The sequence below is a fragment of the Encephalitozoon intestinalis genome, chromosome VI (genome assembly GCF_000146465.1).
Source record: "Encephalitozoon intestinalis ATCC 50506 chromosome VI, complete sequence".
NCBI classification, from domain to species: Eukaryota; Fungi; Microsporidia; family Unikaryonidae; genus Encephalitozoon; species Encephalitozoon intestinalis.
Genome location: NC_014420.1, coordinates 136744 through 161198, shown reverse-complemented (window position 1 = coordinate 161198; position 24455 = coordinate 136744). Strand labels below are relative to the sequence as shown.

Below are 24455 nucleotides of genomic sequence, written 5' to 3'. Positions count from 1 at the left end.
GAAAAGATAGTTTAATTGTGATGAAGCATCCCGAGCTATGCCGTCTCTATTTATAGTTCAGAAAGAAGATAAGCCCGGAGTCAACCCTACTGTAGATGTCGTTGTATGCCTTCTTCATGTAATACATAGACATAAATCCAAAGAGAATCTTGTCTACTGCGAAGTCAAATTGGTTTAGCCTCCAAAATGTGAACATGTAGTTGAATATCGAAAAGAAACTTAGTCTTGAAAAGATCTGGTAGAGCATAACTGTGATAAAAAGATATATAAATCCATTTGTCTCAATAAATTTGTATTCTGTGAAAGATTGCTTTTGAAAAAAAACATAGTCAAGGCCTCGGCCTCTTCCCATCTCAAGGTCTACCAATCCATGGCCATCTGTAAAGAAGAAGTCTCTTATTATTATGGCAAATGCATCGACCAGCGACTTAAACAAGATGGTCGACACCAGGTATATTAGGACTAAGACACCGATAGTTGCAAGCGAGACAACAATCCTGTGGGGGACTACTTCGTTGTCCAGCTTATAGAATGAAGAGCATTGCTCACACTTTCTTATGTCCTTGATTCTTTTACCTCTGTATCTCCACATCTTCAGACACACCCCGTGGACAAGCCCGATGGATCCTTTGCAATTGCAAGGAGAAATTAAGTCGTCCTTCATATTTATTGGGTTTCTTAATGAGTAGCAAATCTTACAAAACCTAGAGTCTTCCATGGTTTCTCTAGGCATCGTTACAGACACATTGGTTTCATCCTGTTCTTCACTCATCTCGAGATCGCCATCGTATGGAATACTTTTCATGGACATCTTTTTAATTGATGTTATATCTTCTTAGATATCACCAATCAGAATTTCCTTCCCTTTTAGATGGCAAATAGGCATATGGAGAGATATACTATCCATTGATCGGTTTCTGGGTAAACTGGATTTGTGGTAAAAACTCTAAATGAAAATGTATGACTCCATGGCACATGAGCTCATTAGGCTCATGTTTCCTTGGAGCTCTTTTTGTGCCTCCAAATGGCAGAAGTAGGAATTGTCCTTGTTCCGTAGCTTTGGAGAAGGGTATTTCTTTTGCACTCCCAAATACTATGAAAACAAAAAGCTTACTTATAAGTTTTATTAGGATTTGTATTTTGAGAAAACCTCATCTCTGGAAGGAATCCTTGTTATTTTCTCGGTGTCAAAGTAGTTGTCTTCAAAAAACAACCCGCTTGCTCTGTCTATGCCAACCTGAAGATTTAGAACAGAGTCTGGATTGTCATAGTCCAGGATTTCATACAGTAGCAGTCCTTGGTTGAGGACAAAAGAGATCATCTCACTATACAACTTTTTCTTCCTCGGAATCTCCTCTAGACATTCCAACGATGCAATCTCTTCCAACGGATACTCCATCTCAAGACTTTTCCAATTGTCGCATTTGCTGATGATGTTGATCTGGGCCGACTCAAGAAGACAGAGGCACAATGTCGAGATTAGATACGATGAAACCAGCGAGTGACTGTTCGAGAAGAATACCAGGTCGATAAGATTCAAAACCACAACCGAATATCCATTTCTTTTAAGATATCTGATGATTCTGTTGGGAATATCGCTGGATATAAAAAATTCCACCTGTCCTGGAAAATCTATTAGGACGTAGTGGTCTGTATCTTCAATGTTCTCCCGGAAGAACTCATCGATACGAGTAACAAATTCCTCTAAAATGCATTTTGTGGACATGTTAGGCCCAACATCATGTTTTTCTTGATATACCGAAGACGACGAGATGGAGCATATCGAATAGTCAAACTCCTTGGAGTTGGAATTCCCCGGATCAAGATTTATTGTGTATGGACTTCTATGGGAGAGCCATGTCTTTTTATTCATGACATAGGTAGACTTCCCGCTTCCAGGAGGCCCTATGATGATCTCCGCATACTTCATTTCTTTGAGTTGGGGATCCTTGGATAAAAGAAATAGAACAGAAAACATTACAAAAAAACGGCTTTTCCTAGGCTCTACAGCCCAGAAGCCTGCAGACCTCAAGTAGATTGGCCGAAACGCAAGCGCTCAAGCTCCTCTACATCACCCTGCCATCCAAAAATTCGATGAATTTATCCTTACGGATAATGCCAGTTCTTACACTGGCAAGAACAGATACTACACTTGATCAAAGCCGATTGGCTTGAGAGGTAGGGCCTAGGAAAAAAAACATATTTATAGAAACCAGAATTCATTTGTTCCAGACACAACAATGTGATTGGATGGGGCTTTGAAACATTGTGAAGAAAAGACTCTCCAAAGAAAATACACTCAAGAGGAATGAACAGAATCAGAGTACTGGGATTAGTGCTCATGTATTATGTTCTGTCATTAAGCCTGGGATATCTAACATCGTTTCTGCTTTCCAAAAAGACATACAATTTCTCCTTTCCCTTGTTCAAGGCGTCCATGCAGAACCTGATCCATTTTTTCGGAGCATCCACAGCCCTGAGGTTTCAGAAGGAAAAAGCTCCAAAGCCTAATTACTTTGGGCCTTCGTTTCCATGTGCCCTTGCAGGAGCCACAGACATAGGCCTTTCATCCATATCTCTAAGGTCGGCAACCCTTGCATTCTACACAATGGTGAAGTCTTCTTCTCCGGTGTTTATTCTGTTATTTGGATTTGCACTTGGGATCGAGAAACCATCGATAACGTTTTTTCTGACGATATTCACCATTGGCGTGGGAGTGTTTCTCACGTCAATAAAAAACACAAGCTTTGATATTATTGGATTCGGAACCATCTCGTTTGCTTCTTTGATGGCAGGGTTCCGATGGGCGTTTGTCCAATACCTTATTAGAAATCAGGAAGTCCGGAAGGAAGGAATTCTTGTAACCATAAGGGACCTTTGCCTTCCCATATCGTTCCTCCTCCTCTTAATTTCTTTGCATGTTGAAGGTCTCATGGAGATAGCAACATCTAGGTTTTTCAACACGTTTGATGCTGCCCTACGAAATTTTGGGTATATTTCTCTTTGCGGGGTCCTATCATTTACGCTACTATGTGCAGAGTTCATGCTTGTTTCGGAAACCGGTGTTGTGTTTCTAAGTGTTGCAGGGATTGTTAAGGAGCTGATAATTATTTTTTATGCAATAGTAACAAAAGATATCACCCTAAGCAGTTTGAACTATGCAGGATTAGCCATAAGTATTGTGGGGATACTAATATACAATCTCAGCAGAAAGCCCTTCTGCTCCCATTAAGTCTTCAGGATAGATTTATTGATGTTTATTAAATAAAGTTTTGTGCAGGTTGCTCTCTGGATTTGAAAAAGCGGAGGTGCTTAAAAAAACACACGGGAAGGGGCCCATGGATGCTGAATCCAAAACCAGAAAACTAAAGGAAGCAGAGAAATTGAGGACAAAGGGAGCATTTCCATTCAATCTGTTTTCATCGCCAGACTATGAAAGCTCTGCGGAGATTTTCATGGAGATTGGAAATATGGAAGAGGAGACATCTGAAAAGATACGATACTACGAGGAGGCGGCAAAGACCTATGAGATGGAGGACGGAGAGTATGGAAGATATCAAGCTTCGCAGGTGTATGAGAAGATAGCACAGACATGTGAGGATGAATATCCTGAAAAAGCCATTTCGGCATATAAGAAGTCTGGGATGTATTCCAAGCAATGTGGACGAGAGAGCTTGGCAGCAGTGAGTTTCCAAAGAGCATCTGAGATACTAAGAAAGGAAGGAAATCTCGAGGGATGCCTGGAATGCCTGCAGAAGGTTGCTGAGTGCTACTGTGGAAGCAGCTGGAAGCATCATAAGAAAAAGGCAATGAGAGACATTGCAGAGGTGTATATAGAACTTGGAAGGTATGGAGAGGCAGCTAAAATATTCTTGGGGTTCAAGGAAAACATATACACCTTCTGTGGATTTCTCTGCTATTCCATCGAGGGGACGCCTCTAGATCTTGATGTCAGTGGAGATGAGAAGGAGGTATGTAATGCACTTCAGGGAGACTTGAATGAGGCACACAGAGTCATAGAGGAATACATTTCAACACATGCTATGCTTTCCGAGGTGAAGAAGCTACTTGAGATTGTTAAGGAGAGACTCAGGCCCGAGAATGATATTTTGTAAAAGACACTCTATCAATTGGTATCTACTGCATATGATAAGAGGTTAGAAGGGCGATTTAACTGTAAAATATCGACTGGGCTGGTTCTTATTAAAATTTTATAAGCTATTTCTTCTACCCCCATCATTATGGTAACTGAGAAGAGCAAAAAGCCAAGGAGTAAAGCGGCAGTAAAAAAACGCAAGGACCCCAATGCACCGAAGAAGCCTATGTCGGGGTACTTTATTTTTGGGCAGGAGCAAAGGAAGAAGAATGAGGAACTGAGCAAGCTACCCGTAGCAGACCAAGGAAGATCTATTTCTGAGATGTGGAAGAAGCTCTCTGATGAGGAAAGAGAGGAATACAACAAGATTTCAAACAAGGAGAGAGAGCTATATCTGGCAAAGGTTGAGGAATACAAGAAGAGCGATGAGTACCAGGATTATCTTGAGAAGGTTGCAGCTGATGAAGCAGCAGCTGGAAGAAAGAAAAAAGGAGCCAAGAAAGTAACTGGGTACAACGAGTTCTTTAAGGCAGTCCGAAAAGCTGTTTCTGAAGAGAATCCCAGCTTCACGATGATGGAGACTACGTCTGCTGTTGCAAAGAGATGGAAAGAACTCAGCGACGACGAGAAGGCCGTCTATAACAAGATTGCTGAAGAAAAGAATGTGAATTCGGGCCTGGTGGGAAAATAGGGATTAAATGGACTCTATTTATTGGCCTCTACTGTACTATCTAATTCCTTTGGTGTATTTTTCGAAGATACATACCCCCGAGATGAAATTTTTTGAATCCTTGTATTCAATGCCTACCAAGCAGAGATCTCCATTCACGGTCTTTGCCAGGGACTTTTTCCAAAGTAATAATTACAAATACACAAGTTGTGTCGATACTGCCTTGAATATGATGGCTGTATGGAAGGAAATGCCGGACGAGGAGAGGAATATGTATGTGGAAAAATGCAATAAAGATCTTGAGGAAGCCAATGAGTTGGATGGCTGTGACGACGGCAATTTAGTCAATGATACAAACACGATAAAGAAGCTAAGAAAATATGTTAAAATACGGGATATACAGCGATGGGAGTGTTCAGGATATCTTTTCTTTGTAAACGAACTCTTCGACATCTGTGGCGACATAAATGTGTCTCCAGAAGAAAACGTTCGTATGTTCATTAAGATGTGGAACTCGTTGGATGAAGATGTGCAGGGCAGATACAGAAGCAATGCACTAGAGATGTGGATGAAAAAGTCTAGGAAGAAAAAAAGAAGCACAAAAGACAGCCGACCCCAGAGGGACTCGAACCCTCAACCTTCGGCTCCGTAGGCCGACACTCTAACCATTGAGCTATGAGGCCTCCTACTTTAAAGGAGATACACAATTCCAAAACCCTGATTTCTTGAAAACCTTTATAACTAAGAAGACACAACAACTTACTTGCCAATAAAATTCGTTTATTTTTTACTTGTTTCCGCCGTTTTCTTTGCTGTTCTCCTCCTCATCATGGAAAAAGAAAATTTTTCCTTTCTTTCTCTGACGTAATCATCTTTCGCCACTCCAAACGCAGATGAATGAATTCTAGAGTCCTTACGGGCATAGGGTATAAATGTCTGGTCTCTGTACTCTTTGTTTTCTACTTTTTCATCTTCCTTTCGAGGTAATGTCTTGCGGCTCTCCATCTCTTTAAGCTGGTCAAGAAGTGTTTCCTTATGCTCAAACATAGAATGAGTTTTGAATCCCTTTATCTTGTCTTTGTACTCGGCCGGAACACTGACTTTTCTTCTAAATTCAAGGCATTTCTGATGTCCTTTGTTTGCAACAGACTTTAGATGCTCAAATTCCCCGAAGTCATAAACATCTAGATACTCCTGAGGAATTGTTCCGATCTCAACATTGGGAAGATATGTTTCCTGTATGTTGAAGAAGTGAAAGACATCTGTGTATGTCACAAAGCTGTATTGCACTCCCATTCCCCGAACACGCCCAACCCTGTGCAGAAATGTCCTTTCGTCACACAGATCATAGTTTACAACAGTGTCAAGATATGGGATGTCTAGTCCACGTGCTGCAACATCCGTCACAACAAGAATGTTGAACTTGGAAGAGTTGAAGTCTTTGAAATTGGTTCTTCTTGCCTCATCGTCCATTGAAGAATAAATTCCACGTGACTCGAAATTGTTTTTGTTAAGGATCTCTAGAAGCAATTCCACAGCATACTTAGTTGCAACAAACACAATTGTCTTTCTTGTCTTATCCAATACTCGAAGCAGAGCTGCCTCCTTGCTCTCACTTGGAACATAGAAGAAAAAATGCTTAACCGTCTCGTTTATCTTGGCCTCTATTTCAACTACCTTTATGTTCAATGGATGATCTGGGAGTGTTGCACTAAAGAATACCTTCTGGCACGCCACCTCTTCGCTTATCCTATCAAATACCAACTTCAGGCTTGGCTCTTCCAGAATTCTATCTATTTCATCAACCACCAGCATCTCAACACTTGTGCTTTGAATATTTCCTGGAGTGTTGATTTCAATGAGCTTCCATACATCCTCTATCCCTCTTGCCAGTCTCTTCAGTACCCTTCTGACCTGGGTGACAAGCTCCTTGGTAGGGGCAATCACAAGTGTTCTTTCTCCCTCGATGGCTCGTTGCACAGCAGGGATGAGATAGCATAGTGTCTTTCCACTCCCTGTTCTTCCAACCCCCATTAGACTCCTTCTCTCCAGAACCAACGGAATTGTCTTTCTTTGAATTGGCGTTGGGTTTTCGTAAAGAATGTTTCGGAGAAGTCTGTAATCCAATCCCATGGTTTTGAAGGACCCGCCCTTGATCTTTGTGTTCTTTTCCATGGGCGAAGGAAGACATAGATAAAAATGCCCTTGGAAATCCCAGAATGATTGTCTGTGAAATATGTGGTGCTCCCCTCGAGATGATAGAGAACGACTATATCTGTGAGGAGGGTCATATCATAAAAGACAGAATGGAAGTTTCAAGCGAAATTCTACCAGCTTTTGTTGGAAAAACCATCAACAAGGAAAAGCCCAGGAAGTTCCTAATCAAGAAATATAGCGAGGACTATGTGAACTTGTTGATCTACTATGTACTGTTTGATGACATCAAAAACTATCTAGGTATTAAATCCACCAGATACTTCGATATCTTTGCGGACACAGTTAAAGAAATGCCGGGAAGAGCTCTTTCAAAGCCCTTGCCGATATATCCGGTTCTCAGAGCACTGGGCTATTACTCGAAGAGAATAGAGATGGAAGCCGAAGGAAAGACTTATCTTTACTTGGACTATTATCAGTCGATGCAGCTGTATCCACGCGAAGAAAGAGAAAGGGAAAGGCTTGAGGCTTTAGGAATGAAATACTCCCGATTCCTTACGGCCCGCTTTGAAGACACAGGCCTAATTCCTGTGTATAGAATACTTAAACGTCTTGGAGAAAAATGCACTAGCATTCAAAAGAATCGCCATGCTTGTCGCATTGTGGAATTCTACAACGAAACAGGAATTCCTGATGAAGAGATTGAAAATAACAAGGCTTGCTTCAGACAGGATCTTAGAAGAGATTATGGAATGTTTTTCCAGTATCTTCAAAGGATTTGTGGAATCTTTCTCCTGGAGATCACCGAAGATCTTGAAAGGAAGTTCAAGACATTTTTTTATGCACTCGACACCACTTGGACCATCCACATTCCAGAGATAGAGATATCAACCTTTCTGTACATATATATCATGAACTACAAAAAGAATTTTGATGTGTTGAGAGCCATAAAAAACCTCAACAAGATCCTTCACAAGCCCTACGACACCTCTGTGGAGGAAACCACCCAAGAACAGCTGGAAATCTTTGGAGGGGAAGAAGAAAGACTCCAGATCTATCTCAAAACCCTAATATCAAAAATTACATGGACTGGAAACTACATTATAGAAAAAAATATAAAAGACTTCAAGTCTTTGCTAAGCTGCTGCAAGACCCCAGAATCACTAAACAACTATTGGAGAAGGCGTTGCGATAAACACAAAAAGATCTTCAACCGAAACGTTTGGTATGTAAAAAAGCTTATCGTTTGGAAACGAATCCAAATCTTAAAGAACCTGGAAAAAGGACTTCTCAACTAATACGGAATTAAACGCTTACTTTATTCAGTACAGAGTTTCCAATTACCTCTCTCAGAGCCATTGTGGCATAGCACGAGCTATTCAGGAAAAACTTAACCACAACCCGATCCTCAAACTCAGTCATAATGACGTTGTTGGCCTTTTCCACTATTTTTCTATACCCACCCTTTAGCATCTTGTTGTTGAATTTCTCCAACGGTAGGACCACATCGAATATACTAAACTCAGATGGATTCTCCACAGCCTTGACCTCTCCATCCACATAAACCATGTCTCCCTCAACAACACTTGTTCCATACTCCATCCTGCTGTTAATAGCTTCGTTAAACTTTAGACTCTGGTAAGAATGGAGGTATAACATCCGAAGCTCCCTGCGTAGTCCATATATCATATCCTTTTCCTTTATCCCTTTGGATTTGCACTTCAGAATGTACTTTTCCACTCCATCTCCGAGGCTCATGGCTTCTTCGTACTTCCCGTCTATATAAAGTTCATAGCATTTTCCTCCCTTCATAATCTTATTAACAGCCTCTTCGTATTTCTTTGTCAGAATTTCATATCCTATCTCGTGATTTTTTAGCTTATTTCCAAATCTCTGCTGTCCAAAGTAATTCAAAAAGCCCCTTTCTAGGTTCTCTATCAGTCCTTTGTCCTTGAAGCCTCGCAATGCTATACTAAACCTATTTCCCTTTAAGTCTCCCAGTTTCCTTACTGACGACTTCTTGATATCAAAGATCTTTATTGAAGACCTGAATCTTTCCCATTCAGCTAGTTCTCTATCTAAGGGCTTTTCTATCCTTTCTCTTTCCTCCGGCCAACTCCTCTCAAGTTCTTCTTTCCATTCTTCTGAGCTTATCCCCTTAATCTTTAGGATTTCTTCTTCCACCTTTCTGTTTTCCTCTTCAATACTTTCCCTGCTGTAACCTTCCCCAATCAAATCTTCCCATTCGAAAGAATTCTCTTCCTTGTTCAACTTCACTGCAAGTTTGTAGAGTTTCATGAAGGAACATTGAACAGTAACCTCCTGGAATGTAACAGCTCTCTTATCCTTATTCCCTGCAAACTGAAATGCATTATCGGGAACTCCAAGTCTTTTACAGATCCATTTTCCTGCATCAATCGTATTAAACATCACCTTCTGGAGAACAAATGAATATACATCCTCGTCGGTATGCTCAAGACATATCTTCCCCCCAATAGTTTTGGCCTTTACAAATGGATAACACTTTAGCTTCTTGTGCATTATAGTGCGTTGTTCCTTCTCCTCAATACTTAGACCCTCAGAATATCCGACTACTTCTTTTCCTTCCAGAAATCCTTTATGGTCGACAATAGGGAGTATTCCACACAGCCTAGTTGGTGTCATCTCCTGAACTATAAAGTCAAATACTTCCTGTTTTAGTACACATTCTCCGTCCTTGATATGCCCATTGAAGAATCTTTTAACTCCTATGGTTTCAAAATCATTCATTATACAAGGGACATTAAATCCTTCTAAAAAGGAAACAACCACCCCATGAAGCTTTAATAGTATTTATTTTCTTCTCTTTCTGTATTCCCTCATCTCCTCAGCCTTTTTCTTCAACTCCTCCTTCTTCTTTCTTTCCTCTTCTCTCTTTTCGTCGTATATTCTTACAAGCCTTTCATCAGAGACTCCAAGCTTAGAAGCTTCCTCAAACCGTCCTTGCTCAACAAGAAGCTCAAAAGCCTTCTCTCTAGCCCCGGCTATCCCCACATCCACACACAGTCTATATCCGTCAATTTCATTAACAATATTACAGAGCCTTTCAAGCATCTTCCGAGAATATCTCATCGAAGAGGTCTTCAAAAAGGCATCCATAGCCTCTCTATATCTTCTACAAAGAATCAGTGTGTTTCCAAGATTTACATATCCTCCAGGCCAGTCAATCGAAACGTTATTAAACACATCGATAGCCTCTTCCATCCTCCCCTTCAATGCAAGGCATATCCCAACTCCATTTCCACAATAGTACGACTTCAACCCCTTGGAAAACGCTTTCATAGCCTTCCCTAATGCAGATTCGTCCTTGTCCTTGTAGAAGCTTCTAATGTATATATTTCCAAGCCCAATGCTACTGTACAATGTATCCAACTTCTGGAATATCTTTTTTGCTAATTTGAATTCCTTTCTCTTCATATGATAAAACCCTGCTAGTTCAAGCTCGTTGGGAATGGAAGATATCCCTTCTCCTTCAACTGAGAGCAGCAACCTTGCTTCTTTTAATGACAGATCTGCTAGCAACTCTTTATCTTCCATCACATATCCAAGGTTGTATCTTATCACTTCCCTGTACTCATCAGGGCATTCGTCTAATGCCTTTCTCAAATACTTTTCTCCTTCCTTTGCTCTCTTTTCCCCCTCTTCTCCTTCTCCCCTCCATTTCTTGTCTTCTTCATCTATTCCAATCGATCCAATAAGAAATCGGTCGTTTCCTTCCGTCCTTTCTTCTGTTTCGTCAAAAGGTCTCATGTGACTGCACAGGGAATATCCAATATTGTTCATCACTACAAAGTTCTCAATCCATGGATTCCCTATCAGCTTCATATATCTTCTTAGAAGAGTATCTCTTCTCCTCAGCCCTTTGTTGGCTATCACAGAGACCACATTCCGAAATTCTTCACTGCATCCGTCTAGATTTATATCAACTATCTTGTTCTTGAGCTCGAGATAGGCTTTGAAATCACAAAACTCGGGAGACCGATAGTGCGCTTCTCTCATCTTATTCTGGACTATCCTTTGTAGATTGTATTCACTCTTAAAGAAATCTCTATCACACTCCAGACTTTCTGTGTAGTACCTCTTTGCTTTCTCGAAATCCCCTTTCATGTGCTCTACCTTTCCTCTTAGATAGAGAACTTCTGCGCTCCTTGGCATCCCTTCCATTTCCTCCCATGCCTCTTGAAACTCTCCTCTTTCCACAAATTCCCCAATAAGTCTCATCTTCACATCAACATTCTCCCGATTTTCATAATCCTCTCCGACTCCTAGTCCAAACAGAAGATCCTTTTTGCCGGTCTCCCGAAACAATCGTGTAACCTCCCGGAGCTCGTCGTTGCTTTTGGCTTCCTTTAGAAGACAATATCCCTTCACCACCTTATTTTCAGACTTCTTGGCTTCTGCAATGTTCCCAAGATAATAGTTGCAGATTTGGATCCCGAGAGAAAACCCTGCCTTTCCAAAGAGAAACAGTGCTCCGTCATAGCTCTCCTTCCTTAGAGAAGCAAATCCTTTGAGAATATCAAGCATTGGAGATTCAAAAAGCTCCATCCTTTGTACTATGTCAACTCCATCCATTCCTGCTTGAAGCTTGCATGCAAGTAGAAGTAGAAGTGTGATCTGATCCTCACCGTCAGCCCTGATCAGCTGCTCAAGTATCTTCATGGCAAGCTCTGGACGTCTTCTATATCCATATACTATTTTATGTTGTATAGATCGAGAAACCTTATTAGTATCCAGAAGTTTTAACAGCTCATCAAACTTCGAATCTAGAGGAGGATTCTCGATATCAAAGCTAATATCTTCACCATCTCCCATAGAAATTTTAATAACCATTTTAGGGGCAGCTTGAAATCTTTCATGTTAATAGTTTCCAGGTCCATAGTCTTTCTTCAGAAGCTTGTCAAGGAAACTCAGCCCATCTCTCACAAATTCCTTACCCTCGGTGATGATTTCTTTGTAGTCATTGCAGAGTTCTACATCCACTTCCTCAGAGTCCATGAGCCGCATAATCCTTTTTCGGCAGTCATCAATCTCTCTCTTCAGCTCTTCCATCTTGTCGTAAATGTCTCCTAGTCCCGCATCTCTTTGGATGACCCCTATAGATGTGAAATAAAGAAACAGGAGGTGGTTGACCTCATTCTGCAAGTCTGTTATCTTCATCTGTGCCTGGGGATTCACCAGTGTACTTTCCTACGGTTAAATCTACACAAAAATTTGCCCTAAAAATGGTAAGTGAGCTTCTTTTTGGCTAACTTTAGAAGACAGTAAGGCTGGGAAGGATTGTGACACCTGCACTCAAAGAAAAAAGAAAAACATATGGCATAATTGTTGGCATCATCGATGCAACCTTTGTACTTCTCCAGAGGAAGGATGGAGAGAGGGAAATGTGCTCTATATCTAATCTCCACCTTGAGGATGAGTCGTTTGACATTAAGGATCTTAGTCCAGAAGAGATAGGAAAGCTCATTCCAGAAAGCATTAGTGAGGAGGATACAACCAATGATTTCGAGAGATTCCAGATGAAGCTGAGGAAAAGAGTTGAGGACGAGCTCCTAAAGGAAAAGGGACTGGCATGATTAAACATCTTATCTTCGCTTCTGTTTGTTTCTACTCTTTTATCTGAATAGCCATCTTCTCTCCACAACCATTTGTCTTGGAACATCTATTTTTAACAAAGAGCAAAAGCGCTGTAATATTTTTCTCTCTGTTTGGAAAACCTTCGGAAATAAATGGAAAGATGTTTTTAGACTTTCCAAAGAGACTGGTATTATGGCATCTGCTTAGTGTCTGTACAGTTGTTTCTAGTGTTATATGTGCATCGCATGAGCCAGACATCTTGTTCATTTCCTCACTACATTCCCCATCGATTAGGACACTCCACTTCTCATAAATGTCTGATTTTATTAGCTTGAAGACAGTATGGTCCGAGCCTCGGAACATTGCACATGTGAATTCCAGAGTTCCAGTAGGAAATGCATACACGTGCGGGATATTCAGCTGCCGGATCCTTTCTAGTTCCAAAAGCATGTAAACCTTCTCTTGGTCTTTAGCCATGGACATCCATAAACAAAACAATTATTTGGACCTGCGCTTGTCTTTTACTAAAATGAAGGTTTTGGGAATCAAGTCTCGCCCTGCTACTGGCCACAAACGAAGTCTCAAGATCCTATTTGTGAGAAATGAAACAGAGTACCTAAAACATTTAAAAGCAAAATGGAGGACAGAGGAAGGAGACAAGATGGATGACGACCAGAATTCCAAGCCAATAGAAATTCCATCCAGAGGAAGGCCTCGAAAGAGAGATGTGGAATCCTTTCTACATGTTACCCAGATTCGAAATGGCTTTGGAGACAAAGTTGACTATGGGCAAAAGCAGTTTACAAATCAAGTAGAGCATTTCTCTTTAGGAGGACTGCAAGGGATGCAGAATTCCCTACCTAGCGAATATCTACAGACCAGCAGGGCCGGAGACTCCTCAGATAGCATAACTAATTTTCTTGGATTTAGTAAGCCATTTTCCAGAGCAGGTGATATTTCTTCTAATGAAGCATGCAACAATAGCATTAACTCCGATAATTCTCTAGATGTAAAAAAAGTGGAGACCTATAGCAATAACGGTCTGAATGGGGTGGGGAAAGATGGAGGAGACTACCTAGGGAATAGAAATCCATATTATAGTGGAAGAGCTGGAAATGAGCAGAGCACTGGGCTTCCATCCTTTTTTCAGGAATTCCCGGGAGAGCCCAAAGGCTCACAAGATAGCAACTTCGGAGAAATGGGAAGAAGACTGTTCCAAGAAGACGATGCATTCGGTAATACTGGATCTTTTGGAAGTCAAGGCACACCATGGAATTTCCATCAAGAATTTTCCAAAGGAAAAGAGGAATATGGTAGATATGGGCCCTCAAGAAAGAGTATGGGAGAGGAAAAGCTTTCTGAAGGCCCAACACATCTCTTGTATAAGGAAGGCGAAGAACTAAATCAAGGATTTCGCAAAGGGCCTTTTCAAGTGAGGATGGGGCCTGACTCCTACTATGAAGGAGGATTTGGAAATAATGAAAGGCATTCCTTTTATGAAGGAAGAGCTGTTCCCCTTGGGCCTGGGGAAATTTCTAGAATACATGGCTCCGAAGGACCAAGAAATCACCTACATAGTGGAGCATTTTCCTCACCACATACTCTTGGCGACCGTGAGTTCGGTCATAGCCAAGCCTCTTTCGGAAGCGGCCAAAAAATGCACAGGCAGGTGGACGGAGCAGACTATGACCGGAGAATGATGGCATCTCTCTTTCCGAATCCAGCCTTCAGGACGCATTTCCAGCAGAGGTATACGGATGTACCTGTACAAAACAATGCATGGATGAACCGGAAAAAGAGGAAGAGTAATCCTCTCTTGTGGCAATACATAAAGAGTAACCAAGGTTTGCACCCGGGAATTGTTCATCCATCAAAATACTCGAGTCTGGACTTCATCCAAGGGGTCGATGACAGCCAAAAGATGTATCTTGGGACAATGAGAAAGAGTTCTCCAGAGAGAAGCAACGGAAATTCTATATTTCCGCTATTCCTTAATTCCAATAAAGGCGTTACAGACGAGTTTAAGGAAGTGGTTCAAAACTTCAAGGACTCGGTAAGCGAGCTTGACTTTAACAATGTCACAGTTCAGCAACTCAAGAGTCTTATGAAAGAGTTTGGACTGAACCACACCGGTAAGAAAAACGAGCTTATCGAAAGACTTCAGGACATTCTCAAGAAGATAGATGGAAAGGAGGCACACAAGCCTGAGGAGCACGTGCAGGAAAAAACAAAGGAAATCGACGACTTTGAGTTCTATTTCTTCTAGTTGTATATGCATAGAAACTTAAATAAATTCTATTTAATCGGAACAGATATTCATTTCTTCTTTCCTGTGGACTTGGGTGGATTGACCTTGAAGAGAATTATGTCTCCGTCATTAACAATGTATGTTTTCCCTCTCTGGTGGTACTTTCCAGCCTTCTTGACCTCAGCCTCTCCTCCATATGTCTTGAAATCTTCAAAAGACATCACCTCGGCCATAATAAAATATTTCTTGAAGTCCGTGTGGATTACTGCCCCTGCAGAAGGTGCATTTATTCCTCTTCTTATCGTCCAGCTCCTGACCTCGTCCTTTCCCACAGTAAAGAAGTTTATTAGGTCTAAAGACTCATATCCCTTCTTTACAAGCTTGTTCAAAAATACCTTGGATTCATGGTTGGCCTCATATGTAGCACTAAACACAATAACATCCTCAGAATACTTCATAACCGCTCGTAGGTGCTTGTTTGCCCGCCGCATTTCATAATCCTTCTCACTGATATTGGCTAGATACACTACATTCTTCACTGTGAGCAGATTCAGAGTGCTTATGTATCCAATCTCTTCTTCGTTGAACGAATGCTTGTTTACCCAATCGCTCTTCAATATCTCCACAAGCCTCCTGACCAGCAAAACCTGATCCTTCAGCTTTTTGTCAGAAGGTTTCGACTTCAGATCCTTCGACATTTTCTCTTCATGGCGAACCATAGTCTCATAGTCCTTGAGCCTCAGCTCCTCGTTGACTATTTCTATGTCTCTTATTGGATCAACCCCATCCTCAAAATGAGCCACTCCTGTATCTTCAAAGCATCTTACAACATGAAATATTCCATCCACACTTCGGATGTTGTCCAGAAAATGATTTCCAAGCCCAACTCCAGTACTAGCTCCCTTGACAAGTCCGGCTATGTCTGTTATACTTAAATATGCCTTCACAACATTTTGAGGAGAGTACTTCTTTTCCAGAAAGTCCACTCTCTCGTCCTGAATCTCCACACGACCTTCCGAAGGATCAATCGTGCAGAACGGGTAATTTTCCGCAGGAACATTGTTCCTTGTAAGAAAGTTGAAAAGAGTTGACTTCCCTACATTTGGAAGTCCAACTATTCCCATGCTCAAGTTATTTGACTTCGAAGACCTTGCAAACAGCACCTTTCGGTCAACCATCTCAGGGCTAGAATTTTCGTCTATAAATTTTATTACTTGGATGCATAAAGACAAAGACCCTTAGGCTTAGCTAAAAACTATTACAACTCTTTATTTCTACTTACCACAGCAGATAGAAAAAACGGACTCAAATATCAAAGAAAACCATCCCTTCTCCTCCTTTTCCTCGTCAAGATCTTGGTAAGTTACAGGTCCATCCTCCAGATTAACGTCTCCATGTTCCCTTACAGGACTTTTGTTGCTACTAATCGATGGTTCTTTTTCATTAGGAGTTATATGTCCAGATGGGTTCCCCCAAGACAGATCAGAGATCTTATAGTGGATGTCGTAAGCATATACATTACACCCTATGTTATATGGGTTCTTTTCTGTTTCCAAAGAACTACTTTCTCTGTCAACATATATAACTTCCTGCTGCGAAGGTGCTGAGTTTTCAGACTTCATCACAGTACTTATGATATCTGCTTCACTTTCCCTCTCCGAATCTAATTCTGCAAGGAGGCTCTTTTTGATGTCTTCAACGGAAATCTCTTTGAAGCATTCATCCTCTGCTTCTTCGTCTTTATATTTAGGTCCAGATTCCAATACCTCTCTGTTGACACTTATCTTACATTCTTCTACAATCTTCAGGCTCTCACTACCCTTCCTCTCAGCATTGGTGCTGTTTTGGGCCTCTTCTCCATTCCTTCCATGGTCTTTATCATAAACAAAACCCTTCTTTTCTTCTTCGCCTAAAATCCTTTCGTCCACACCATCATCCTTCTTGCTGAAACTTTCTATCCTCTCTCTTACTTTTCCTTCTCCTTCATATTCCACCTTTGGCTCTTCAAATACCCTTTTCCTGTCCTGAACAAATTTTCTTTCAGGTGACTCTCCCATTCCCTCAATCTTCCCAACCCTGATAGAGACCAGCTTCCGGGACCTTTGATCTTCTCTCCTCTTCTTGGCCTCCTCCTCCAGTTGAATCATCTTCCTGAGATTCCTTTTAAAGCTAGAGAGATTTTCATCCTCCTTATTATTAATTTCCATCGTCATGGGTCAAAAAATCATCCGGATTTTCAACATCTATACTATCTTGCAATTTTCCAATCTAATAAACCTCTTCAAAGAGAAATTTTAATGCCTTGGAAACCTTTTCGTCCCCGCACGACATCTCCTCATAAAATTTGTCTCCATAGGCCAAACCCTTCTTATCCAGCTTCTTCTTAGTCAAATACATTTCGACGAACTTCTTCTCCTTCTCTTTCATTTCATAGTTCTTTCCCACAGACATAAAGTATATCTCAACAGGAATATAGAAATCAAAGAAAAACCTCCTTCTCCCTTCCAGGACTTCTCGGGATCCTTCCCGTGGCCCATTCAAATGCATACTAACCTCATTGTAGAGATCAGAGACTCGGCTTCCAACACTCTCGTTCCTGATGCATCTTTGAATTATAGGGAAGATAGAATTGTATAAAGACAAAATCGAGATGATCTCCATCGAATTCTCGTAAGAATGGGCCACATCTTTCAAGGAAATCTCATCTGCTGTCTCTTGTGAAATTTCAAAGAGCATGACCGTCGATTCCAGCACCTTGATATCTTCAATGTCTGCCTTGATAATCGATAGAACATCCTTGAACTTGCTTTTTGGGCTCTCTTTCCTTTGAAGATACGAGAAGTACCAATTCCTTATGCATTCAGAGTCGTGAGTACTTCCTAGCTCCTCCATCACCAGCTCTATTGCTCTCTCCATTCAAGGGCCCAAAAGACTTCCGGCCCTATATTCTCTCCCAATAAACTCAATTTGTTGTGCTTAAACGTGGTCTCTGAAAAATTATCCATGGTATACAAGAGAAAGAGAAATGTGAAAATAGACAATGGCTTGCCATATGCTATTTACAAACCCGGGTCCTTCGACGTGTCTTCCTTGGAGGAGTATGTTCCTCCGTCGCTTGACACAGGGATGGAAGCCGATGAAGAGAAAGAGCTCCACCTGAAAAAGATAATGGAGGGAGAGAAGGGAAACATCCCGATTCCGGTGATAACTAAAGTGGATAACCCGGCACGAGAAATTTATGGCAAATATGTTCCCAAGCGCAAATATGTCGAATGGATTGGAGATGCCGAGAACGAGTACTTGATGAACAACGAAGATAGGAGAATATGCAAGGAGTCTGGAGTGGATGAAAAGCAGTTTTATGGGATACTGTCTACGATCTCCAACAAGCAAGACCTTTTAGAAGGCAAGGAAAAGTTCTCCAGGATGGTTGCATCCAGAATACTAATCAGAAACGAGAAATTCAATCCTCTTGCTTATGTGTGCTTCCGCAAGAGAATTATTAAGCCTAGTAGGAGAAGTAGAAGAAGTGAAGAGCTCTCGAAGGAGAAGGTCGAAAGGATGTGGAAAGAGCTACATCTACTTGAGGCATTGTGCAAGCTTTATGGCAAGAGAAACAAGCTGGAAAGGGATCTGGAGGATGTGGAGTGCAGCTTGCTCGAAACATTTTGTTTGCTCATGAAGAACAGTTCCAGGAAAGCAAGGAAGAAGATGGGTAGGAAGATACTGGATAGACATGGAAAATCTCCGAAGGATGGAGTGGTTTGTGCAAGCGGAACTATTGGAGACATTATGTTTGACAGAACAAGGATTCGACTACTCAAGCAAAGAATCCAAGAGGCTAGGGAGCGAGCATGCCTAGGCGAGTATGATTCTGAAGCCCAAGCTTTCAAGAAATACAATAATCTATACAGAACATGATCTATATGATGATAAAGCTAAAATGTTGTTTTCCTTTTGGAGAAGAGCTTTTGCCCATGGTAGCCCTCCTAAGCAATGAGATGTGAATGGGAGGAGTGTCAGAAAGACATCGAAGATAATGTGAGAGGTCATCTGCTCTCCCACATAGAAAAGGACGAGGAGGCTAGGTGCTTGTGGAAAGATTGTCCGAGATATGGAGAAGTCCAGGTTAGTAAGCACGCACTGCTTGCCCATGCACGGAGACATACGGGAGAACGGCCCTTCGAGTGTCATTTGTGTGGGAAGGATTATACACGAAGCGATCCTCTTAAGAAACATCTTCTCCGCCACGAGGCTGTTGATAGTAAAAGTGAGAATCTAATGATGAAGATCGAGTACTTAGGAAAACTTCTTACGGAGTATCGTAGAGAAACCCTAAGGATCATGAATGACATCGAGTCCATACGGCATAACATCCAGGCTATGAGCAGTAAGATAGTCTGTAAGATCAAAAGAAATAAACCTTCCTTATAAACTTCATTTTAGATAGAAGACTTGCCTATTCGGCCTGAAAACCTCATACATCCAATGCTATGTGGTCGATATACGATCCTTTGATGAATAGAGAGGAATAATATCTGGGCTCTTGGCCTTTCTGAAGGTAGAATACAGACTCCAAGGATATGTTGAGATATGCATCTATTGCTGCCGATGTTCCTCTAAACTCAGAGCCGTCGCAAATCTTGACCTTAACAGCCTTTCCTATAAAGGCTGTGTACAGGGTGTTGTCCATTTCGAATTAAGGGCTTTTCCACCCTCACAACTATTTTGGCTTGAATGTCTTAACGATAAAAATATTTTTCAAGGAACCGCAGCAATGAGCAAAACTTACTTGAAGGTATGGAAGGAGAAGAAACAAAAAGATCCCAATACAGTCCTCTCCTTCAAGCAGAGGCTGAGAATAAAGCAGCAGAAGCAGGAGGAAAGAAAGAGCCTCCTTAGCAAGATCAAGATCTTAAAGACAAAGAAGAGGAACTTCTTAAGGGAGCGGCAGAAGCAGAGAGAGATCAAGAAGCAAGAGAATACAAGCAAGCCTTGAGCCAGACCCACGGGCCTGCACGGAAGTCAAGCCCTTCTTGAATAAATAGCTTCGGCCTCTTTCTTGTTTCAGTTTTGATGAGAAGTAGATTACACAGGAAGCGCAATCGCGTGCTTTAAGATATTTTATTACTCAAGCTCAATCCGTATGTTTTTGCTCTTGATATCGCTTATAAGATATTCCAGGTCGTCGTTATCCTTACACTCTCTCCTAAGATACAGGATCCAATCCTTCAGAGCAGCTAAGTCCCAGACTGATTTGTAATAAAGGAGGAGAACAGCATAGACTTGCAGCTCCAATGGGCCTTTCATGACCAAAGAGCTATTGAAGTATGACCCTCCGCACAGAAGATTTCTTATGTTGGCTTTTAGAAGTAGATCGGTGTCGTCATATTCGCCTATCAACCTCACAATCGAGTCTATGTTGTTAAGAGACAAGAGTGTTATCAAGCATTGCCTCAGAATCATTTTCTCCGATGTGCTCGAGGACTGGGATACCATTATTCTTGTGATTTCCTCTTTGACTATTTTCTCAATTGCCTTGCCTTCCTCTGCATCAATTTCTCCAATGAAAAAGAATAAAAGAAACTTCTCGAAGTTACTAGCATTGCTAAACATGTTGATAAACATGCTTGTATCCTTCTTTCCTATGTTTACCAAGAGGTTCTTTGAGGAGGAGATGTTCAGTGATATCCCAGTGGAAACCTCATAATATCCGAGTAGATCTTCTATTCCTGTATACTGTTTCATAAGATATTTGATCCTATCCTCAACATTGTCTCCTACAACTATTCTGCATTTGATATACAAACAGTACTCATTGATATTTGAGCTATCCAAGCTGTAGTCTTTGTCTGTGATATATCTTGAGTATGAAGTCTTTCTTGTATAAACCGAATAAAGAATCAACTTGCTAAGAATCGAGAATACTGACCGATGTGGTATGTCTGGAAGGATAAACCCTCTGTCAAAGCTGACTTCCACATTCTCGATGTCATAATCAACCAGGTTCTCGTATATCCTAATGGCTGCTTCTTGAACACAAGGATTGTTTTTGACATAAGCATTGAACCAATCTTCATTGTTCATCACAAACTTGCATGCTTCATGGTTGTTAGCAGTCACCTCACAGAGATATTTGAAGCCTTCTTCTTCATCTTCAGAAAGCCTTTCAAGGAAGTTTTCATTCATGAAGAATGAGAAGTCCTCAAAAAGCCTTACATACTCAAAGAACCTTGGGTTCGGTGTATTTATGATCACATTGATTATCGACACATCTCCAATCACAATGCCCGTGCTCAGCTGGAATTCCAAAATCCTGTTGGTGACTTGTGAGTTGTTTAGCATTGCTACTCGAATATGTTGAGACATCAAGGAGAGCTGAGAAACAATAAACTCACTGCTACTCCCCCCCTCTGTGTTTTTCTTGTCCACAAACCTTTCGATGACGTCAAAGCACCGGGTGACTGTTGATGGATCCTCGCTTTTAAGTGCGTACATGGCAAATCTGATACATTCCTCATTTCCAAGAAACGTACAAAACCGGAGGAAACTCGGAGCCATAGAGAAGTTCTTACTCTCAAGTTCTTTCTCGAAATCAGCATGGATGGCCTCTTTGTTGAATATCCCAACTCCTCTCATAAACTCGCAGATTGTTTCCTTACAGTCTCCATCTCTCATGAATGAAGATAGGATCTCGTATATCTGCCCTTTTATCCTTAGAGAAATTTGCCCTACAAGAGTGTTAAGAAACAGCTCGACAAATCTCATGAAGTACAGCCTTACAAAGCCAAGGCCATGCCAGTCTGAAGATACAAGCCTCTCAATCACTTGCATAAGATGATAGATGAGCTTTTCATCTTCAGGCCTAATTCTTTTATATTCTGCCTGGCTTAGAACATTTATCATTTCAAGAGCCTTTCTTAGGTCGTTAAAAAGACCTGCCTTTGACAAAACCTCATATCCCTTTAAGCAACTTTCTTCATCAACCATTAGAGAGTATATAAATCCAACATATGCCTCCTCTTTCTCGTCTTCTTCAATTTCAAACATCTTAATGTCCTTCCCTGTGTTAAGCTCGTAGAATATTTGGTAAATAATCGACCGATCTCTTTCATTCCTAAGTCTCTTCTTGCAAGAGTCCAATATTCTTTCCTTTATTTGCGGCCGGAGAGATTCCTTAAAACTTCTCAGCAGCTCCACCAAAACAGGCCCAAGAACCAATTCATTAATCACACGGAGGTCATACGACTTCCAGGATGGAGCTGTAAACACCACTGCAAGATTGACGCTAACCCCGTCAGGAATCTCCTGCAAGCTCAAATATGACTTGATCTTCTCAACATGCATCCCCTCTCCAATGCTACACAGGATGTCTACAATCACCTCGTCCGTTCGTGCTTTTATATCCTCGATCTCCAGGGAACATTCAGGAGATGCCTGAGGAATCTCCTCAAACAATGCATTGCAAAGCGCCATACATATATCGCTCCCAAGCTCGACTCCGTTTCGGGAAATAAACTCCAAGAGAACTGCAACATTGTACTTCAATGTAAAAAGCGCCAGAACCTTGCTGTCCTCGGCAGAATACGTCTTGATCCTTCCATATGCCATGTCTTGTAGACCCAGAGCATCCCTCATAAATCTTATGTCTGTCTCAGAGGCTGCATGGATATCCTCATATATCTTGTTTCTTATTTCTTTGAACCTCTCAATAAGCATTGGTTTGCAAGGACTGCATCCTTGTAGAATTAAAATTTTTCTCGGCCCTGCAATGAAGAACGCTCTCAAGAAAGTTCGAGTACGTTATCCAGTAAAGAGGCCCGATGTGAAGAGAGAAGCCAAGAAGCCCAGCGAGGAGTCTGGAAAGATACGCATGTTTGCAGCCTCAGTTGCAGAGGAGTTATGCGGTTATTCTCCACTTGAGAAGAAAGTTATTTCGCTTATTGAGGCAAAGAACAATAGCAAGGCACAGAGGATTCTCCGAAAGAGATTGGGGTCTCACAAGCGTGCAGGAAAGAGGATGAAGAAGTTGACAAAGATGCTTCTGGAGGAATAAAGTATACTTTTGGTTTTATCTGTTACTACGTCCTGTTGTCTTTCCATCTTGAAAGTCTGCCTTCATTTTGAACCGTGAAAAATTTAATCCCTTAAATGAACTATGTCTACGACCCGGCTGACGTCCAGTACATCGTTCGTATCCACAACACCAACATTGACGGGACAAAGAGAATTGCTTTTGCTCTTACAAAGATCAGAGGTGTGGGAATAAGAATCTCGACAGCCATATGCAAGCGCCTTGGGATTGATTTGAAGAGGCGTGCCGGAGAAATGTCTGAGGAGGAGATGAAGAGGATTTCAGATGCAATTCTCGACCCTGCAAGCCTAGGAATTCCGGAATCTTATCTAAACCATCAGAAGGATCCTGTTGACGGGACAACATCCCATCTCATAGGTACAAAACTCGATGCAGATCTAAGAATGATGATTGAAAGAGGAAAGAAGAACAAGCGCATCAGAGCATGCAGACTCGATGTTGGCCTCAAGGTCCGTGGACAAAGGACCAAGTCAAATGGAAGACGTGGGAAGTCCATGGGTGTTTCAAGAAAGAAATAAAGGAATTTTTAATTCTTATGCATATCTCTATCCCTAGAAATTACAGTCCTTAGCATCTCATCAATATCCAGGGAGTTTGTCTATGTTTTCCTTGCAGACCATGTTTTCGGGGATTATGTCATATTTGAAGGCCAGCAATTCTTTATATGTATTCTTGATTGTAACTTCCGTGACATTGGTTACAAACTGAATATCCTTCTGGATTCTCTTTTCCTCGGGAAATAGATTTGTTACCATGTATATGACTGCTGCTGCTATGGAATCAGGGCTTTTACCTGCAAGACATCCCAGCTCATGTGCTGCCTTTGCTATTTCTGTAGCAATCTTCTGGATCTTGATGTTCAAATTAAGATCGGAGCAGAATCTTGCTATTATATTCTCTGTAGACATTGTTGCCATCCTCTCCAAGTGGGGAGATATCAACTTGAAGCATCTTCCTATCTCTCTTTTCTGTACAGCAGTCATCACACTTATCTCCTTGAATGTTCTGGGACACTCCTCTTGCCTGCATGCTATGTATATGCAGGCTGCAACAATCCCTTCCACGTTTTTACCCTTCAGAAGCTTTCTCTCCTCGATGTTCTTGAAGATGTAATGTGCTCTGTCGATGATGGTCCTTGAAAGATTCGACCTCTCACAGAATGCAGTGATAAGATTCATCCCATGCTTTAGAGCTCTTTCTGGACCTCTCATGCTGTTTTTCATCTGGATTTTCGACAGCATATAGGAATTCATTCCTCCGCCTGTGCTTATAATGGTGTCTAGCTGTTCCGATTCGAGATAAGGGTTACTTGCACTTCCGATTCGGCATGGATCTACCTTATTGCTATCTCCAAATGATCTCCACTCGCTTCCCTCGTCTATGATTCTGTTTCCCACAATACATCCACATCTTCCACACACATGGTATCCGTTTTTGTAGTCTTCGACTATGTTCTGTGTTTCTCCGCAGTCTGTACAAGCCTGGACAAACGGCTTGAACTTCGGAAGTGTTTTCATCCTTGGGGTCTGCCAACCAGCTATATTTATTCCTTGCGAGTATGACTGGATATCCGGCT

At 41.4% G+C, this 24455-nt stretch overlaps 25 protein-coding genes and 3 non-coding genes across 28 annotated transcripts; 12 read left to right on the top strand and 16 right to left on the bottom strand.

Moving 5' to 3' along the window:
* Window positions 1-46: 46 nt before the first annotated feature.
* On the bottom strand, window positions 47-805 carry Eint_061270 (uncharacterized protein; the record flags this gene model as incomplete). The annotated part of the gene is made up of 1 exon (XM_003073046.1): window positions 47-805. One exon carries the CDS (start codon window positions 803-805, stop codon window positions 47-49), a length of 759 nt encoding a protein of 252 aa, XP_003073092.1.
* A 137-nt stretch (window positions 806-942) lies between these two features.
* Window positions 943-1067, bottom strand: Eint_061265. The gene has a single exon (XR_002670144.1). It is a non-coding gene; the product is annotated as a miscellaneous RNA (non-coding RNA).
* Window positions 1068-1126: 59 nt separating this feature from the next.
* On the bottom strand, window positions 1127-1930 carry Eint_061260 (putative ATP binding protein; the record flags this gene model as incomplete). Its single annotated transcript, XM_003073045.1, has 1 exon — window positions 1127-1930. The coding sequence occupies one exon, from the start codon at window positions 1928-1930 to the stop codon at window positions 1127-1129; it is 804 nt and encodes a 267-aa protein (XP_003073091.1).
* Window positions 1931-2041: 111 nt separating this feature from the next.
* Window positions 2042-2180, bottom strand: Eint_061250. Its single transcript, XR_002670143.1, has one exon. It is a non-coding gene; the product is annotated as a U2 snRNA (small nuclear RNA).
* A 128-nt stretch (window positions 2181-2308) lies between these two features.
* Eint_061240 (uncharacterized protein) lies at window positions 2309-3232 on the top strand (the record flags this gene model as incomplete). Its single annotated transcript, XM_003073044.1, has 1 exon — window positions 2309-3232. The coding sequence occupies one exon, from the start codon at window positions 2309-2311 to the stop codon at window positions 3230-3232; it is 924 nt and encodes a 307-aa protein (XP_003073090.1).
* Window positions 3233-3338: 106 nt separating this feature from the next.
* Eint_061230 (uncharacterized protein) lies at window positions 3339-4115 on the top strand (the record flags this gene model as incomplete). The annotated part of the gene is made up of 1 exon (XM_003073043.1): window positions 3339-4115. The coding sequence occupies one exon, from the start codon at window positions 3339-3341 to the stop codon at window positions 4113-4115; it is 777 nt and encodes a 258-aa protein (XP_003073089.1).
* Window positions 4116-4241: 126 nt separating this feature from the next.
* Window positions 4242-4787, top strand: Eint_061220 (high mobility group protein; the record flags this gene model as incomplete). Its single annotated transcript, XM_003073042.1, has 1 exon — window positions 4242-4787. The coding sequence occupies one exon, from the start codon at window positions 4242-4244 to the stop codon at window positions 4785-4787; it is 546 nt and encodes a 181-aa protein (XP_003073088.1).
* An 82-nt stretch (window positions 4788-4869) lies between these two features.
* Window positions 4870-5418, top strand: Eint_061210 (uncharacterized protein; the record flags this gene model as incomplete). The annotated part of the gene is made up of 1 exon (XM_003073041.2): window positions 4870-5418. The coding sequence occupies one exon, from the start codon at window positions 4870-4872 to the stop codon at window positions 5416-5418; it is 549 nt and encodes a 182-aa protein (XP_003073087.2).
* Eint_061200 lies at window positions 5377-5449 on the bottom strand. Its single transcript has one exon. It is a non-coding gene; the product is annotated as a tRNA-Arg (tRNA).
* Window positions 5450-5546: 97 nt separating this feature from the next.
* On the bottom strand, window positions 5547-6941 carry Eint_061190 (DEAD box ATP-dependent RNA helicase; the record flags this gene model as incomplete). The annotated part of the gene is made up of 1 exon (XM_003073040.1): window positions 5547-6941. The coding sequence occupies one exon, from the start codon at window positions 6939-6941 to the stop codon at window positions 5547-5549; it is 1395 nt and encodes a 464-aa protein (XP_003073086.1).
* A 44-nt stretch (window positions 6942-6985) lies between these two features.
* On the top strand, window positions 6986-8218 carry Eint_061180 (uncharacterized protein; the record flags this gene model as incomplete). The annotated part of the gene is made up of 1 exon (XM_003073039.1): window positions 6986-8218. The coding sequence occupies one exon, from the start codon at window positions 6986-6988 to the stop codon at window positions 8216-8218; it is 1233 nt and encodes a 410-aa protein (XP_003073085.1).
* A 7-nt stretch (window positions 8219-8225) lies between these two features.
* Eint_061170 (pseudouridine synthase-like protein) lies at window positions 8226-9689 on the bottom strand (the record flags this gene model as incomplete). Its single annotated transcript, XM_003073038.1, has 1 exon — window positions 8226-9689. One exon carries the CDS (start codon window positions 9687-9689, stop codon window positions 8226-8228), a length of 1464 nt encoding a protein of 487 aa, XP_003073084.1.
* A 63-nt stretch (window positions 9690-9752) lies between these two features.
* Eint_061160 (uncharacterized protein) lies at window positions 9753-11792 on the bottom strand (the record flags this gene model as incomplete). The annotated part of the gene is made up of 1 exon (XM_003073037.1): window positions 9753-11792. The coding sequence occupies one exon, from the start codon at window positions 11790-11792 to the stop codon at window positions 9753-9755; it is 2040 nt and encodes a 679-aa protein (XP_003073083.1).
* Window positions 11793-11819: 27 nt separating this feature from the next.
* Window positions 11820-12119, bottom strand: Eint_061150 (uncharacterized protein; the record flags this gene model as incomplete). The annotated part of the gene is made up of 1 exon (XM_003073036.1): window positions 11820-12119. The coding sequence occupies one exon, from the start codon at window positions 12117-12119 to the stop codon at window positions 11820-11822; it is 300 nt and encodes a 99-aa protein (XP_003073082.1).
* Window positions 12120-12184: 65 nt separating this feature from the next.
* Window positions 12185-12535, top strand: Eint_061145 (uncharacterized protein; the record flags this gene model as incomplete). Its single annotated transcript, XM_009163601.1, has 2 exons — window positions 12185-12187; window positions 12218-12535. 2 exons carry the CDS (start codon window positions 12185-12187, stop codon window positions 12533-12535), a joined length of 321 nt encoding a protein of 106 aa, XP_009161865.1.
* Window positions 12536-12566: 31 nt separating this feature from the next.
* Window positions 12567-13013, bottom strand: Eint_061140 (uncharacterized protein; the record flags this gene model as incomplete). Its single annotated transcript, XM_003073035.2, has 1 exon — window positions 12567-13013. The coding sequence occupies one exon, from the start codon at window positions 13011-13013 to the stop codon at window positions 12567-12569; it is 447 nt and encodes a 148-aa protein (XP_003073081.2).
* Window positions 13014-13197: 184 nt separating this feature from the next.
* On the top strand, window positions 13198-14802 carry Eint_061130 (uncharacterized protein; the record flags this gene model as incomplete). The annotated part of the gene is made up of 1 exon (XM_003073034.1): window positions 13198-14802. One exon carries the CDS (start codon window positions 13198-13200, stop codon window positions 14800-14802), a length of 1605 nt encoding a protein of 534 aa, XP_003073080.1.
* A 50-nt stretch (window positions 14803-14852) lies between these two features.
* On the bottom strand, window positions 14853-15962 carry Eint_061120 (putative GTP-binding protein; the record flags this gene model as incomplete). Its single annotated transcript, XM_003073033.1, has 1 exon — window positions 14853-15962. The coding sequence occupies one exon, from the start codon at window positions 15960-15962 to the stop codon at window positions 14853-14855; it is 1110 nt and encodes a 369-aa protein (XP_003073079.1).
* A 96-nt stretch (window positions 15963-16058) lies between these two features.
* On the bottom strand, window positions 16059-16997 carry Eint_061110 (uncharacterized protein; the record flags this gene model as incomplete). The annotated part of the gene is made up of 1 exon (XM_003073032.1): window positions 16059-16997. The coding sequence occupies one exon, from the start codon at window positions 16995-16997 to the stop codon at window positions 16059-16061; it is 939 nt and encodes a 312-aa protein (XP_003073078.1).
* A 55-nt stretch (window positions 16998-17052) lies between these two features.
* On the bottom strand, window positions 17053-17700 carry Eint_061100 (uncharacterized protein; the record flags this gene model as incomplete). The annotated part of the gene is made up of 1 exon (XM_003073031.1): window positions 17053-17700. One exon carries the CDS (start codon window positions 17698-17700, stop codon window positions 17053-17055), a length of 648 nt encoding a protein of 215 aa, XP_003073077.1.
* Window positions 17701-17787: 87 nt separating this feature from the next.
* Eint_061090 (uncharacterized protein) lies at window positions 17788-18705 on the top strand (the record flags this gene model as incomplete). Its single annotated transcript, XM_003073030.1, has 1 exon — window positions 17788-18705. The coding sequence occupies one exon, from the start codon at window positions 17788-17790 to the stop codon at window positions 18703-18705; it is 918 nt and encodes a 305-aa protein (XP_003073076.1).
* A 75-nt stretch (window positions 18706-18780) lies between these two features.
* On the top strand, window positions 18781-19218 carry Eint_061080 (uncharacterized protein; the record flags this gene model as incomplete). Its single annotated transcript, XM_003073029.1, has 1 exon — window positions 18781-19218. One exon carries the CDS (start codon window positions 18781-18783, stop codon window positions 19216-19218), a length of 438 nt encoding a protein of 145 aa, XP_003073075.1.
* A 43-nt stretch (window positions 19219-19261) lies between these two features.
* Eint_061070 (U6-snRNA associated small nuclear ribonucleoprotein) lies at window positions 19262-19477 on the bottom strand (the record flags this gene model as incomplete). Its single annotated transcript, XM_003073028.1, has 1 exon — window positions 19262-19477. One exon carries the CDS (start codon window positions 19475-19477, stop codon window positions 19262-19264), a length of 216 nt encoding a protein of 71 aa, XP_003073074.1.
* An 84-nt stretch (window positions 19478-19561) lies between these two features.
* On the top strand, window positions 19562-19783 carry Eint_061065 (uncharacterized protein; the record flags this gene model as incomplete). The annotated part of the gene is made up of 1 exon (XM_009163600.1): window positions 19562-19783. One exon carries the CDS (start codon window positions 19562-19564, stop codon window positions 19781-19783), a length of 222 nt encoding a protein of 73 aa, XP_009161864.1.
* A 128-nt stretch (window positions 19784-19911) lies between these two features.
* Window positions 19912-22503, bottom strand: Eint_061060 (uncharacterized protein; the record flags this gene model as incomplete). Its single annotated transcript, XM_003073027.1, has 1 exon — window positions 19912-22503. The coding sequence occupies one exon, from the start codon at window positions 22501-22503 to the stop codon at window positions 19912-19914; it is 2592 nt and encodes an 863-aa protein (XP_003073073.1).
* A 52-nt stretch (window positions 22504-22555) lies between these two features.
* Eint_061050 (60S ribosomal protein L36) lies at window positions 22556-22840 on the top strand (the record flags this gene model as incomplete). Its single annotated transcript, XM_003073026.1, has 1 exon — window positions 22556-22840. The coding sequence occupies one exon, from the start codon at window positions 22556-22558 to the stop codon at window positions 22838-22840; it is 285 nt and encodes a 94-aa protein (XP_003073072.1).
* A 95-nt stretch (window positions 22841-22935) lies between these two features.
* Window positions 22936-23397, top strand: Eint_061040 (30S ribosomal protein S13P; the record flags this gene model as incomplete). Its single annotated transcript, XM_003073025.1, has 1 exon — window positions 22936-23397. The coding sequence occupies one exon, from the start codon at window positions 22936-22938 to the stop codon at window positions 23395-23397; it is 462 nt and encodes a 153-aa protein (XP_003073071.1).
* Window positions 23398-23457: 60 nt separating this feature from the next.
* Window positions 23458-24396, bottom strand: Eint_061030 (transcription initiation factor TFIIB subunit Brf1; the record flags this gene model as incomplete). Its single annotated transcript, XM_003073024.1, has 1 exon — window positions 23458-24396. One exon carries the CDS (start codon window positions 24394-24396, stop codon window positions 23458-23460), a length of 939 nt encoding a protein of 312 aa, XP_003073070.1.
* Window positions 24397-24455: the final 59 nt, after the last annotated feature.